The following is a 15,521-nucleotide window of genomic DNA, read 5'->3' on the forward strand; positions in this document are numbered from 1 at the left end:
TGAAAAATTGACTAGGGGTTTCCACTGTAGTTATTTTATAGCTTTAAAAAGTTTTGAGAAAGGACTAAGTGATGCTTATGAAAGTCTAACGATCTGTAGCAACCATGTGTTATCCGGATGAAGCATCAGTTCAGGGTGAAAGGTCACCTTCTTGGAAAAACAAAGCGTCCGAGAACAATTGCAATATGCGTCATGTTGAAGTTTTCAGAAGTTTCCAGAGATCATTCTTTGTGAATCGACTGACTTGATCAAAATGAAAATTTCATCCAGTGGCCGAGACTGAACTGAAAATAGCCTTCAACAATTGCAGTTGTTAAAAAGCGGTCACTGAACAAATCAAATCAGGAAGTTCATAAGAGGGTTACTAATTTATTCGGAAAGCTGCAGTTCAGCACAGGGTACGAACACGCCACACCAAGTACTAACGGACCGTAACAACACGATGCGGACTGTCAGGGTTGTGTTTCTGCTGTTTGCTGTTTTACAAGGTAAGGTGGTTACCCGACATGATTCCGTCTTCTCCGGTGTCGTTGACGCTTTCACTTGTTAACGGACTCTTTCCCTGAATGTTATTTTAAAAAGTTCGAAGTTTAATAAGACTGCCGTATAGAGAACACCTTAAACAGTGCCGCGAAGACACAAAAATGGCTAGACGCACATATGTCTTGTGGAAAATATGCTCTCAGTAAACAGATGCACTAAGGTCTATTGATTGTTGAACACCACTGTCTAGACTGATCAGAACAGGCACACTTATAACTTCACAGATAATGTATCGGACAAACTGATGCAAGCGTAATATAGGGAAAACAATCACTTTTTAACATAACCGAACATTAATAAAAAGAAGCAGTAACTCCTGAAATAACCTGCCTGATACTAAGATAAGGACCTGAGCTTGGAACTTTTAACATCAATAAATCTGTCTGCGGATGATGAAGAATGTGTGATTTGGTTCATTCAGAAATACATCGGGAGAGGTCGATTTAAACAAGGTAACTTGAACAATTTGAATGTACGTAAAGCTTGGCGTTTTAATTTACTTAGCGTCCCACATTCGCATTGATACTCAGTCTGACATCTTGGGTCCTAATAACTTTTTCCTCGCTTCGTACGAAGGCTGTAGTCCGAACAAACTAACTAACGAATTTAGTGGTTTACGTGCTAAGGATTGTCCTGTCAATTACAAAGCGTTTAATGCATCGTATAGAGCTGAATAATGTTGTATGATTGTTGTATAGTTCGTTACAGCCCTCTACATAAGGAAACCATGTTCAAAGCGACACGTTTGGTTTGCGAAGTATCGAGAACCAAACAGCGATGTACTTAGTAAATTACTGCTTCATACCTATCAGTTGCATCGTCATAACATGCGTTTTTTAAGTACAATCCAAAAGCTCCCTAGGACTAAATGATCTGGAAAGCAGCGGGCAAGTTAAAAACGTGAGAAAAACGACAATTTTTTTTGATTTTGCAAATCAAGTTTGCCTTTTTGAAGCACACTAAACAGTACTTGAGCAGTAGACTGCTTAATGGCTTTTATTTGAACATTTCGCTAACAGCTTCATTTTGAGAGTTGACCCACATAATAATTGTTAACATTGAGACGGGGAAAACAAGTATCTAAGCATCATTCTTTGTCCGATTTTGCTTTAAAGCCTATAAAACGAAAGCAATATACATTTGTTAAACGTACCAAGACCAACTTATTTCTTTCAAATACACTATTCTAGAACCCTATGCAGTTTTTATAATTAGCTGTCAATTACAGATCATGAGAGTGAAGCCAACCGTTTGAATAAGTTATTAGACTCGCTGGGAACACGCGAGGTCGTCACGCTGTCTGCATAAATACTGCGACTTCAATAGCCGGCTTCTGTTATACCGGTTTGAAAGGAAAGCACTTAAGAGTGCCTGCCTGTAAAAATCAGAAAAATTCTTAATTTCGCGGCAAGGGTCGAAAATTCGATTTCGCTCATATTCTTATGGTAGATAGGCTAGGGCATGACAAAAACTACTGGATAGTTTTTTTTGGCAAAATATCCTTTTATTTCAAAGAAATATGCAAATTACCAAATTCCGTTTAAATCGTCATTTAACGCACCATTTTATTAAGCACGTTTGAGAGCCTCGCATGCAAAACCACATCATTCTTCCGTCTTTAAAACACTCAAATATTTTTGTGCAACGTTTAAATGTGTACTGGGTTGATTTTAGGGAATGTTGCGTTGTCTTTTTGGGTGCAAAATAATTAAATTTCGAAGACATGTATTTCATTCACTTAAAAGTACTTCGTGAATATAATTAATTTTCACCATGTGCGAAACCTTCAAATGGATCAAGCTTCTGGTGGTTGAATCGCAGAAGGATGGTCTACAGATTCCTGTAAAAATTTCTTTGGGCACATGATTGTGAGCGACGCGAGAGCTTTTCAAAGTACGTCAAAAATGCAAATATTTGACCATCCGTCGTCAAATTTCAATTTACGGGTTAGACGTATATTTTAGCATGCGCCACACGACTTGACCTATAATAAGTTGAAATAGATCTAGACACAGAGCTGATAATTTCGAAATGTTCTAACCTTATTTGTTGTAAAAGGCAGGTCCAAAGCCGATTTGACGTGTTTCTAGTCGATCTCTCACCATTCGTCGCACATAAAGCAGAAGTTTGCTATTGTTTACACAAGGTTAACGTCCGATGTACATCGCCTACTGTCAACCTATTATTGGTCGAATACTATGAATCTGTGACCATCTTTCTGTGCTTATGAACATCACTGCATCTAAGTCCAAACCGGCTGAGTCATTTGTAGATAGTTGCTTGCTTTACGCTACGCCAAAATATTGCGTTTGATCGATTGCTGACCATTGCTGATAACCGTGTCGGCGCAGCACAATCTTACAGCCGTTATTTGTTCGTCACGCAATGCTGTCACGGCATATGCTGCACATTTTGATCTATTTTGTATAGAGTACTCTCAGGATAAGTGAAACAATTTAATCATTGTTCATCTGTTTGTGCATATATATAATAATATGTGTATATTTATATAATCGTGTTCAATAGTGTACGTGGCGTCGGTCCGAATCACGTTTGTTGTACGTTCTGACGTTTCAGACAACAGCTGATAAAGCTAGTGCCTGTACTCACTAGAATTTTAAGAAAATCGCCATAAACAAATTATAGATCAATGAAGCAAGAACTAGCTGAAATAAAAATAGGAAATCACAACGTGTCTAATTCGTGAGAAAAACCGACTAAATTTAATTAGTAATTACGTGAGTAAATAGCCCTGGCCATGCCATTTTATTTGGCGTATTTTGTTTGCTTAGTGGCGAGGCATTGGTATGTAACAGAAAATAGTGGACTGTTGTCAATACAGTCCAAAATTATAGTCAGTAAAATATTGTAAATAAAACACCTATTGACCGGTTACCTCCGCGGCCACCATTTGGTCATTCCGATAAGGGTTTCATTATCGGCAGGTATATTTTGCAGGGTGCAGGTTGCAGGTTGCAGGTTGAAATGTAATTATAACTGGAAAACCGCTGGCACTTGAAAGAACGTACAGTCGGTAGAATTACCGTGACTGTTACATGACTCCGTTTACAGTCGCTCAGAAAGGTGGCTTCCACTAAGTGCCAAACCGGCCGAAGCGATGGGAGGAGAGTATATTTCAATGATTTTAAGCCTGCAATGAATTATTGTTTTTGAAGAAACATCTGAAATATCATCTGAAATATCTGCTGAATTTGGTTTCTTCCCAGTGAGTACCAAAATGAAAGCACACTGAGCTTGCGCTAGTATATTCCGTCGGTTAAAATCTTATATTATTTCATTTCTTTATTTATTTGCTTCATTTGTGATAGCAATCTTCTGTTGTTGAGGTAAGACTCGAGCCAAATCTGGAATCGATGGAGACATCTGTGGAGCGGCCATCCAGATGGCTTTGAAGAGATTTCACCAGTCCCTGCGTGTCGATCGATAAGTACTTATAGCGGATCGATCGTGTTTTCGATGGACATGAGAACATCGCTCAAACCAAGTGCGATCACAGACATGTTGGGAAGCGTACGAAGTCTCTGGTTTCTGTACACGGCGTAACAAGTTAGAAGATTGCCAAAGAAGGCCTAAATATTAATAACAGCGTGTTTTCACTACGTGAAAGAGGCGAACTACTTTATGTAAGAACCCCCGACGAGTATATAGGTTATTAATTATTTGTAGTGCCAGCGATTTTTCAGTTATAATTAAATTTCAACCTGCAACCTGCACCCTGCACCCTGCAAAATATACCTGCCGTTTCATTATTGTCTTTACCCCTATTAAGCGGCCACCCAAAATTTGAAAACTTTGTTTTGGAAAGAGCGATGGCAGATAAGAGTCTGAAATTGAAGGTGCATGACGGGTGATAATTCAAACACACGTCTATCATGATTGTCTTGAATTGACTCCATGTTCACCAAGAAATTTATAGCCCGACAGTGAAAAATTAAATATTCAAGGTACACCAACCTCCATTTAAGCGGCCAGCCCCATTAAGTGGTCACCACCCACTTCCCCGAGGGTAGCCCACTGTTTTACATGTAAACCAAAAATAATTGCATAGCGCGAAAAGACCTAGGTATGAGTTTAGCGTTACAGTATTACACAGGGCATGTAGGTAGCGGTGGTCGAGTAAAAGATAACAACAGGGGCAATGGTAAACTATTCATTCTTTTCATTTCCTAATCCAATCTCTTCCTACTCAACACGATTGTGTGCTCCCAGTGATTCCAAGCCTTACGGAGCCTTACGTATTAGGATAGAAATTGTCCTACCCCTACCCCCTAAATTGGGATGAGAGCATTGCGTGACGAACAAGGAACCGCTGCAAGCAAGGATTCAAGCAATCAAACCATGATGGTCAAACGTAATAGTTTGGTGTAGTGCAAAGCAAGCAACTATCTACAAATGACTTAGCCGTTTTTGAATTAGACGCAGTGGTGATCATATGTGTCGAAAGAGGGTCACAGATTCATGGTATTCGACCGTTAAATAAGTTGACAGTTGGCGATTTACATCGGACGTTATGTAAACAAAAGCAAACTTCTGCTTTATGTGCGACGAATGGTGAGAGAAACACGTCAAATCGGCTTTGGACCTGCCTTGTACAGCAAATGAGGTTAGAACATTTCGAAATTATCAGCTCTGTGTCTATTTCAACTTAACATAGATCAAGTCATGTTGCGCATGCTAAGATATACGTCTAACCCGTAAATTGAAATTTGACGACGGATGGTCAAATATTTGCATTTTTGACGTACTTTGAAAAGCTCTCGCGTCGCTCACAATCATTTACCCAAAGAAATTTTTACAGGAATCTGTAGACCATCCTTCTGCGATTCAACCACCAGAAGCTTGATCCATTTGAAGGTTTCGCACATGGTGAAAATTAATTATATTCACGAAGTACTTTTAAGTGAATGAAATACATATCTTCGAAATTTAATTATTTTGCACCCAAAAAGACAACGCAACATTCCCTAAAATCAACCCAGTACACATTTAAACGTTGCACAAAAATATTTGAGTGTTTTAAAGACGGAAGAATGATGTGGTTTTGCATGCGAGGCTCTCAAACGTGCTTAATAAAATGGTGCGTTAAATGACGATTTAAACGGAATTTGGTAATTTGCATATTTCTTTGAAATAAAAGGATATTTTGCCAAAAAAACTATCCAGTAGTTTTTGTCATGCCCTAGCCTATCTACCATGAAAATATGAGCGAAATCGAATTTTCGACCCTTGCCGAGTTATTTTCCATCTTTTGCTATTTTTTTGTCGTCGTCATGCATGATAAAATTACCATAACAAATCTGCTTTACGACTATCAGAACGGCACCATAAGAAGGACAGAAATTTAGGAAAAGTCTGTGCTCTCGGGAAAAAATTCTTTTAGGGGGAAATATACCTGAATACTACGTTTTTGTCACTTTTTGATCTTTTATCCTAATTTATATCCCTATTTTCTTTGGGAAATCTCATGCCATCTAAAACAAGCCGTCATAGGTTTGTAGCAGATAACCCCATAAATATCTCTGAATTATTGGGTGACTTTTAGAGTGTTCGTGAAGAAGAGGGAAATAGCTGAGGGGGTGTGATTTTAAGGAAATATGAGAAAAATGAAGATTTTAGGATGGTTAAAAATTAAATTTAGAGGTTAAAAATTAATGGACGAACGCTAAACAGTCCACTCTCAACTTGACGTGCACCCGCATTGTAGTTGACTGTCTCAGTGTTTGTGTGTGTCTTCTTTACCCCTTCCAATTTCTTCATAAAATCAGTTCTTAGTTCATTCACATCCAGGTGTAACTCTCCCGTAAATGGGATCATTCTTTTGCTCAGACGCATTGAGCCAATCCAGAGTGCTTCTGTCTTGTCGTAATTAACATTTAAACCGGAAAATTCTGCAAATGAATTAAGTAGACTAAAGTAGTAATGCATCGAGGTATCTGAACCATCGAGAATTAAAGTTGTGTCATCTGCGTATTAGCTAATTTTACACTCGGAATCTAGTATACTTATGCCCTTGATATGATCGTGACTTTCAATCGCATTTCCCAGTGTTTCAACAGATAAAATAAAAAGATAGGGGAACAGAGGACATCCCTGTCTAACTCCTCAACTAAGTGGAAAGGAATCCGAGGAACACCCGTTGTTTTGAATGCTGCTATCTCTCAGTTAGTACGCGCGTTGTGATTGGTCAATTTAGCGGGCCGTACTCTCCTGTACGGCCCGCTAAAATTTAAAGTTGGTTTTGTTGCCAAACTGTTTCGCGATTTATCGATGAGTGTTCTTAAGGTTACTTCCCACCTTCGCGGGTGCCCTTCGGGAAAAAAATCGTACGCGCGCCAGTTTCAATAAAACCCCAACAAACTATATATCATAAGAAAGCTTAATAAATGTACTTTACGAAAAAAAATACAATTTCAGCAATTCTTTTTTTAGGAAGTGTCAGGAGGCGGTAAGGCGTGAAACGACCGAGGTTTCTTCTGTTGAATTTATCGGCTATCGGATTCCGCAGTACGAGCAAAATGGCTGGATAGTCTTATTCACAGGGCATCAATCAACAAAAGTGTGTCGGGCTTTTTCGATATTCTGATTGGTTGTCTAGATATCCACATCTAAAGTTGGAGTAGCTAAAAATATGCGAGACGTGTTGCGTAAATGGACGCCACGGGAAAAATGTGTTAAATATCAAAATTTCCCGACACACTTTGGTTTGTCATTATCTCTGGAATGTCCTGTTGAAATTTCACGAAAATCCGTCAAATCTGCATACCCTATAAATTCGCTCAAAGTGGATGTATTGCGTCAAAAATCAAATGGGAGATTTTAGCTTGTAAAGGTTCGTAAACAACTCGCGCCACGCCCGGAGATTATCACGCCTAATAAAACCGCAAACCAATGGAACAACAGGACCTCCTAGTGTCTATGACAATAGATCAAAATTTCCCGGGAAAAGCATCGCATTGCATCTTTTTTATCTCGCTCAGTGGAGTTCAATTTAGGACGGCGACGTAATATTATGGGCAAAGACGCCAAAGGCAAAGGCAAAGGCAAAACCCGTGCCAAGAATGTTTAAGGCGGAAAATGTGCCGCTAAAAAACAAGACGTTAAGGAATCGACGGACAGCTTAAAGAAATACCCTTAATGCCGAAATAAGTTCCCTTGGGTAGGTTTTATTTTCTTCATCGCTTCCGCCAGATTCCGACGAAGAATCTTGTTCGCAGCCTGCACTGACGTTGACTTTGATTTTAAAGCTACTTGTTCCAAGGATATTTGAACGCTCCGGATCTTCAGCAGATGCCGAGATTGTCGAAGGCGTTTGGCCAAACCAAGAGCCTTTGTCGCTTTCGGCAAGCTTGTTTTTTTTCTTTCCTTGACAATATGGAGCTTTTTCTTTCTTCTTTGGGCCGGTTTTTTTCGTTTTCTTTACCTAAGGACTTTTTTCTGCTTTTGATTTTTCCAAAGGAGTTAGCGAAAAGAGCTTTCACGTGGGAATTTTTGTCAAGTGCGTGATGTAAATAAATGACATGAAATACGAGCGATGAGCGTTTGCCGCGAAAATTGCCCCAGGGTTCTCGCCCGTTGACAAGATTATGACACCTTCCTAGTTTATTAACTTTATTTGAAAATATGTTTTTTCTAAATAACTCGGCCGCTTTTCGAGATTTTTAATGTTTTTCCTTTGGAAACGCTAGATAAAATGACGAGCGTAAATTTTGTCCAATAAAAGAAAAAACGATTTTTTTGGCCTCTGAAGGTGGGAAGTAACCTTAACTTTTACAGCAAGTTTAAAACTTTCTTATACTCTAAATCATGTAATAAAGCGTGCTAACGACTTAAAAACAGTTTCAAACTGACTCGTTTTGCTTTCGAGGTGCGTCAGAAATTTGAAGCCTTTCCGAGTCCGCGTGAAATCGTTTCCGAACCCGTCAGGCACACAGTAGAGATATAATAAATATCTTACTAACCTCGTCTTCTCGGTCCGTACTGTAAGTTACGGTTCCTCGTTTTTCCCCTTCGATTTATGACCCGGGCGCTTCGCGCTTGGGCCATAAATCGAAAGGGAAAAAACTCGGTTCGTAACTTACAGTACGGACCTCGAACTCGGTTAGTAAGAGGTATGTATAGAACAGTTTAACCCAGGAAATTAAAGAATCGCCAAAATTGTAGAAGGAAAGGGTTTTCTCCAAAAAGGTCCATTTTAAAGAATCAAAAGCTTTCTCAAAATCAACAAACAGTAAAAAACCAGAAATATTCTTGAGTTCTGTGTAGCATATTACATTATTTGGCAAACGAACATTTTCACTGATTGACCTAAACTTAAGGAAACCTGTTTGATCGTTATTGATTATATCTGGTAAAAGACCTTTTATCCTTGTCGCTATAGCTTTAGCTGCAATTTTGGTCTCCAGTTTTTTTAAAAACTGTGGGGGTTTGGTCTCTTAGGTATCAAGGTTATTAGTCCTCTTCGCCGAGAAATCGAAGGATGCCCTTTGGAGATAGATAAATTTAAGGACGCAAGCAGAAAAGGGGAGACGTCATTCCAAAAAAATTTTGAAAAATTCTGCAGGCACGGCGTCCGTCCCGGGAGACTTACCCGTTTCCATTGTTTTAAGACTCTCAAAACATTCAGCTGGTGACAGGGGACCTTCACAGGACAATTTCTGGTTGTAACTTAGCTTGAGGTTATTATCGTCTGGAAAGAAAAGGTTTTGATACTCGCTATGGAGATTTTGCTCTGCTCTGGAAGAATACAAAGATTCTTAAAACGTCTTAGCTTCGTGTAAGATTTCTTGGTCTGTTGAGACCCTTGAGTTATCGCCAGTTTTAAGATTTCTTATGGTTTTACTATTGAAATGTCGCTTTTCTGAGACTATGAAAATATGATGTGTTTCTTTCACCTTCATTACACCACTCCACTTTTGATCTCAGAATGGCTCCTTGCTTTTTGTAACCAATTACTTCCTCTAATTGTTGTCTTTTTATTGCTAGTTCCGATTCCAAGGTTTTCCGATCTTCCTCAGGGAAGCAGCAGCGCATTTAACTGAAGCTGCTCTGATTTGCATTTTGATTACGTCCCACTTTAAAACCTCATCTACTTCGCAATGGCCATCATATTCCGTTGACACATCTGCTATGGCCTTCTTCATTAAATTGACATAGTCCGTTTCAGTTTAAAAATGCGTGTTTAGTTTCCAAAAACCGAGTCCTCTGCTGCAGCGCTAATACGAACAGTAATCATTGAATGGTCTTTTCGGTAACCGGGTAAGATTTCTGCTTCTAGAACTTTGGGGCAGAGAGTATCACTAGCTAGGAAAACAATCCAAACCGCATTGAATTTCTGTTTTTTTTCCCCTTCTCCAAGTATATATAACGCCTAGCATCTGGGTTCAGAACTCTCCAATGTCCGTTAGTTCAAATTTTTTCTCGATATCAGCAATAGTAAATCTTCCTTCGAGATCAATGAAGGATCTTAGAATATTGACCTGGAAATTTTTGTTGAAAAGAATACCAACACCAGCTCTGGAGCTGGAAAAGTTAGTACAAATAGCCGAATATCCCCACTCAAAACGCCAATAAGCTTCAGTATCACTTGAGCAATGTATTTCCCGCAGAAAATATATAGGAAATTTCTTTTTCATTCATATAATTGTATTCTTTGCAATATAGAACGCGAATCACGCACCATAACCAAAGCACTCTAGTAATGGTCTCGAAATAGTACGAACTTAGGTATACATTTGAGTGGATTCACTCAATAAAACCTTTTCAATTATAATTACATGTGTCCTGCTATTTACAACGAGCATGATTGGGACTAAACCCGGCTGCGAACATTATGCTGTGTGCCCGGGTGTGCGTGGTTGTTACCACGATCGAAGGTACCCAGAAAAACAAAAAAGTTCTTCCTCACGTTGGTTTATGGAGATTCTACTTGCCAAAAAACAAACAAGACGCTTTGCCATGGCCCAGATCTATAAATCGTGATAAATTCAAGGTCACAATGAGTACTAAGGTCTGCTCTAATCGTTTTGTACAGACCAACGCGATTCCTGTTGCGTGTACATTGTGTTTCTGCATAAAAGCATTCATAGTTTTTCTTCAACAAGCATGTCTTTAACCAATTTCCCTTTTCTGTAAGAGATCAAGGGAGGCTCCATGAATATCTCTCTGAGCGTTGGCTGATTTTGCTTTAAATACCATTTGTCCGTAGGTATGTTCTTCAGACCTTTTAATGCTGGGTGGAATTGCGTTACAAAGGGCTTTCTGTTTCTGTTTCACGTCCCTGAAAAACCTGTGGATGTTGCTCATTAAAAGTGCTAGACAACCTTCGGATTCCCCCTTGTTTTCTATCACTGGTTTCACTCTTAGCTTCCACAGCGCAATTATTCGGCAGGGTAGAAACAATTATTCCCATCCCCTGGCACAACAATAGCTCTCCTTTGTGGGGGTAAAATTCCAGCATCCATGATGAGATAACAATCAATCAATCAATCAATCAATCAATCCTTTACGTGAACACGTAACTAAAAAGAAAGTAATCTCGACACACGTAATTACAGCTGAAAAGGCTTTATTGAGTGAATCCCCTCAAATTTATAACTAAGTTTGTACTATTTCGAGACCATTACTTGATGTGGATTCGGTAGATTTCACAATCAACTTGACGCAACAGAGTGTTTATCAATAGATTTTATCGTATTAATTACACAAAATCTTACAATTTCCACTCGCCAACACGTCACCTCCGCTCCACACAAAAACACTGCGAAAATGCGTTATTCCTTGTTCAAAATCATCGCTTTTGATAAAGAAACGTCGTTACGCCATACATTTCTTTCTAGCGAGTTGTAATGTTTGCCCCCTGGCGATCCCATAATCCGTCGCGTATAACATAGGTCTCCGATTACTGGCAACTCATTCATTTACTAAACCAGGACAATATGCTTCCAGTTTTTCCAGCAGTCAGCCAGAGCAGTACCACTGTGAGTAGTTCTCCTTCCACCAGCGCTACAGCTTTTACAAGTGTCTCTTCAAGTACCTCAACGTCTTATAGCACAAGCAGTTCAGTTTCTACAAACGTATCAGCAGCTATTTCGACGGCTCCGAGAACCAGCTCGTCATTTTCCACTAGTGTGTCAGCAAGTATTTCAACGTCCTTCTTCAATACGAACCCTTCGGTTTCCACAACTGTTTCTTCACGTGTCACTTCATCTCCTCTTGAAGCAATTTCAACATGTGTATGCCCAAATATCTCGTTTTCCTTCACTACCGGGACGAGTTCCTCTGAAAATGTTATAACATCCCTTACAACGAGTACTTCAGATTCCCCAACGCGTAATTCAGATTCCTCCACGTTTCTTAGCACAAGCGCTTCAGTGTTCTCAACTGTCTCCCAAAGTGTCTCGACATCTTCTATTGGTAACGTGGCTCTTGCATCGTGTGTATGTCCCAATACTTCACTACCCGTTACCACCAGCATAATGTATCCTGCAAGTGTCTTAGCGTCTCTTAGCGGAAGTACTTCCGTACCTTCAAGTGTGTCCTCAAGTTACTCATCGTCTCTCGGTGCTGGTGGTTTGGCTGCCACAGCTGGTTCTCCAAGTGTATCGACGTTTCCTATTACAAGTGCGTTACCTTCAACTTGTGTATGTCCTAATATCTCGTTGTTCTCCAGTGGTAGCAGCAGCAGCAGAAGCGGCAGCATAAGTGCCTATGCAAGTGCCTCAACGTCGCTTAGCGCGATTACCTCTGTCTCTCAAAGTGTGTCTCCAATTCACTTGACGTCCTTCAGGACAAGCGCTACAATTTCAGCAACAGCTGGTTCTCCAGGTGCCGCGACATCTACTACGAGCGCACCACGTTTCACCTGTTTATGTCCCAGTATCTCGTTGTCGCTCAGTAGCAGCACAGCAAGTTCTTCAGTTTCCCTCAGTGTGTCTCCAAGTGGCGTAACGTCTCCCAGTTACAGAAATGCTTCTCGAAGTGTTTTGGAATTTTCTCTTACCAGTGAGCCACGTTCCACATGCTTATGTCCCAGTAACTCGTTGTCCCTTAGCAGCAGAACAAGTCTCCTTACAAGTGCTTCAACGTCCATTAGAGTCACAGCTACTGTCTTCCCAAGTACGTCCGCAGGTGACTCAACATCGCTAAGTGAAAGCGCTTCAGTTTTCGGAACAGCGTCTTCGAACGACTCGTCATCTTCAACTCGAAATGCTTTATTTTCAACCTATGTGGTTCCCAGTGTCTCGTTGCCTGTCAGCAGCACAAGTGCCTCTGCAAGTGCCTCAGCATCCTTAAAAACAAGTATTTCGGAAACCCCGAGTCTGTCGTCAAGTGACTTAACTGATCTCAGTAACAGCGTCTTAGCTTCTCCAAATGTCCCGAAATCCCCTATTAGCAGTACCCTACTTTCAACATGCGTATGTCCCAGCACAAGCAGTTCAGTTACTACAAGTATGTCTCCAAGTTTGTCGACATCTCTCAGCAGAGAACGTTCACGGTCTTCAAGTATGTCTTCCAGTCTGTCGACGTCTCTAAGCAGATACAGTTCAGTGTCTAAAGGTATATCTTCAAGTTTGACAACATCTCAAAGCAAAGAAACTTCAGTTTCTGCAAGTACCTCTTCAAGTCTCTCGACATCTCTCACCAGAAGTATTTCCCTTTCAGCAAATGTCTCTCCCAGTCTGTCAACGTCCTTAACAACAATCATTTCAGTTCCTAAAAGCATCTCTCAAAGTCTATCAACGTCCCTCAGCACAGGCATTTCAGTTTCTAAAAGTACCTCTCAAGGTTTCTCGACGTACTTCAGCAGAAGCGTTACAGTTTCTACAAGTATCTCTCAAAGATTGTCGACATCTTTCAGCAGAAGCAATTCAGTTTCTACAAGTATCTCTCCAAGTCTGTCGATGTCGCTTAGCTCAAGTAATTCTGTGTCTGAAAGTGTCTCTGCAAATGTGTTTACGGCCTTCAGCAGAAGCAATTCAGTTTCTACAAGTACCCCTCCAAGTCTTTCGATGTCCCTCAGCAAAAGTAATTCTGTTTCTGAAAGTATCTCTCTAACTGTGTCTACGTCTACGTCTTTCAGCAGAAGCAATTCAGTTTCCACAAGTATCTCCTCAAGTCTGTCGATGTCGCTCAGCACAATTAATTCCCTATCTGAAAGTATCTCTGCAAGTGTGTCTACGTCTTTCAGCAGAAGCAATTCAGTTTCTACAGCTACCTCTCCAAGTCTGTCGATGTCGCTTAGCTCAAGTAATTCTGCGTCTAAAAGCATCTCTGAGAGAGTGTCTACGTCCTTCAGCAGAAGCAATTCAGTTTCCACAAGTATCTCTCCAAGTCTGTCGATGTCGCTTAGCTCAAGTAATTCGGTGTCTGAAAGTATCTCTGCAAGTGTGTCGACGTCCTTCAGCAGAAGCAGTTCAGTTTCTACAAGTATCTCTCCAAGTCTGTCGACGTCCACCAGCAAAAGCTTATCAGTTTCTGTAAGTCTCTCTCCACGTCTGTCGATGTCGCTCAGCACAAGTAATTCTGTGTCTGAAAGTATCTCTGCAAGTGTGTTGACGTCCTTCGGCAGAGGCATGTCAATTTCCACAACTATCTCTCCAAGTCTCTCCATATACGTCAGCCCAAGTTATTCTGTGTCTGAAAGCACCTCTGCAAATGTGTCGACGTCCTTCAGCAGAAGCATCTCAATTTCCACAAGTATCTCTCCAAGTCTGTCGACGTCTCTCAGCGCAACTAATTCAATTTCTAAGAGTACCTCTTCCATTCTATCGATGTCCCTCAGCACAAGTAATTCTGTTTCTGAAAGTATCTCTCCAAGTGTGTCTACGTCCTTCAGCGGAAGCAATTCAGTTTCTACAAGTATCTCTCTAAGTCTATCAATGTCGCTCAGCAAAAGTAATTCGGTGTCTGAAAGTATCTCTGCAAGTGTGTCGACGTCCTTCAGCAGAAGCATGTCAATTTCTACAACTATCTCTCCAAGTCTGTCGATGTCGCTTAGCTCAAGTAACTCTGTGTTTGAAAGTATCACTTCAAGTGTGTCTACGTCCTTCAGCAGAAGCAGTTCAGTTTCTACAAGTATCTCTCCAAGTTTGTCGACGTCCTCCAGCAAAAGCATATCAGTTTCTGCAAGTTTCTCTCCACATCTGTCGATGTCGCTCAGCACAAGTAATTCTGTGTCTGAAAGTATTTCTGCAAGTGTGTCGACGTTCTTCAGCAGAAGCATATCAATTTCCACAAGTATCTCTCCAAGTCTGTCGATGTCGCTAAGCTCAAGTAATTCTGTCTCTGAAAGTATCTCTGCAAGCGTGTCTACGTCCTTCAGCAGAAGCATTTCATCTTCTACAAGTATCTCTCCAAGTCTCTCCATATACGTCAGCCCAAGTTATTCTGTGTCTGAAAGCATCTCTGCAAGTGTGTCGAAGTCCTTCAGCAGAAGCATCTCGATTTCCACAAGTATCTCTCCAAGTCTGTCGACGTCTCTCAGCGCAGCTAATTCAATTTCTACAACTATCTCTCCAAGTCTGGCGATGTCACTGAGCTCAAGTAATTCTGTTTATGAAAGCATCTCTACGAGTGTGTCTACGTCCTTGAGCAGAAGCAATTCAGTTTCTATAAGTATCTCTCCAAGTCTGTCGATGTCGCTCAGCTCAAGTAATTCTGTGTCTGAAAGTATCTCTGTAAGTGTATCGACGTCCTTTAGCGGAAGCATATCAGTTTCTAAAAGTATCTCTCCAGGTCTGTCGATGTCGCTGCGCTCAAGTAATTCGGTGTCTGAAAGTATCTCTGCAAGTGTGTCGACGTCCTTCAGCAGAAGAAATTCTCTTTCTACAAGCATCTCTCCAAGTCTGTCGACGTCCTCCAGCAGAAGTATATCATTTTCTACAAGCATCTCTCCAAGTCTTTCGATGTCCCTTAGCACAAGTAATTCTGTTTCTGAAAGTATCTCTTCAAGTGTGTCT

General features: G+C 40.6%; 1 protein-coding gene across 1 annotated transcript; it reads left to right on the plus strand.

Annotated features, from left to right (window-relative positions):
* The first annotated feature begins 9,611 nt into the window (after positions 1 to 9,611).
* LOC145494148 (uncharacterized) lies at positions 9,612 to 15,478 on the plus strand. The gene is made up of 2 exons (XM_081473610.1): positions 9,612 to 15,239; positions 15,371 to 15,478. Exons 1-2 carry the CDS (start codon positions 11,499 to 11,501, stop codon positions 15,476 to 15,478), a joined length of 3,849 nt encoding a protein of 1,282 aa, XP_081329736.1. The 5' UTR covers positions 9,612 to 11,498.
* The last annotated feature ends 43 nt before the right edge of the window (positions 15,479 to 15,521 follow it).

Source organism: Orbicella franksi, chromosome 8 (assembly GCF_964199315.1).
Source record: "Orbicella franksi chromosome 8, jaOrbFran1.1, whole genome shotgun sequence".
Classification (NCBI taxonomy): Eukaryota; Metazoa; Cnidaria; class Anthozoa; order Scleractinia; family Merulinidae; genus Orbicella; species Orbicella franksi.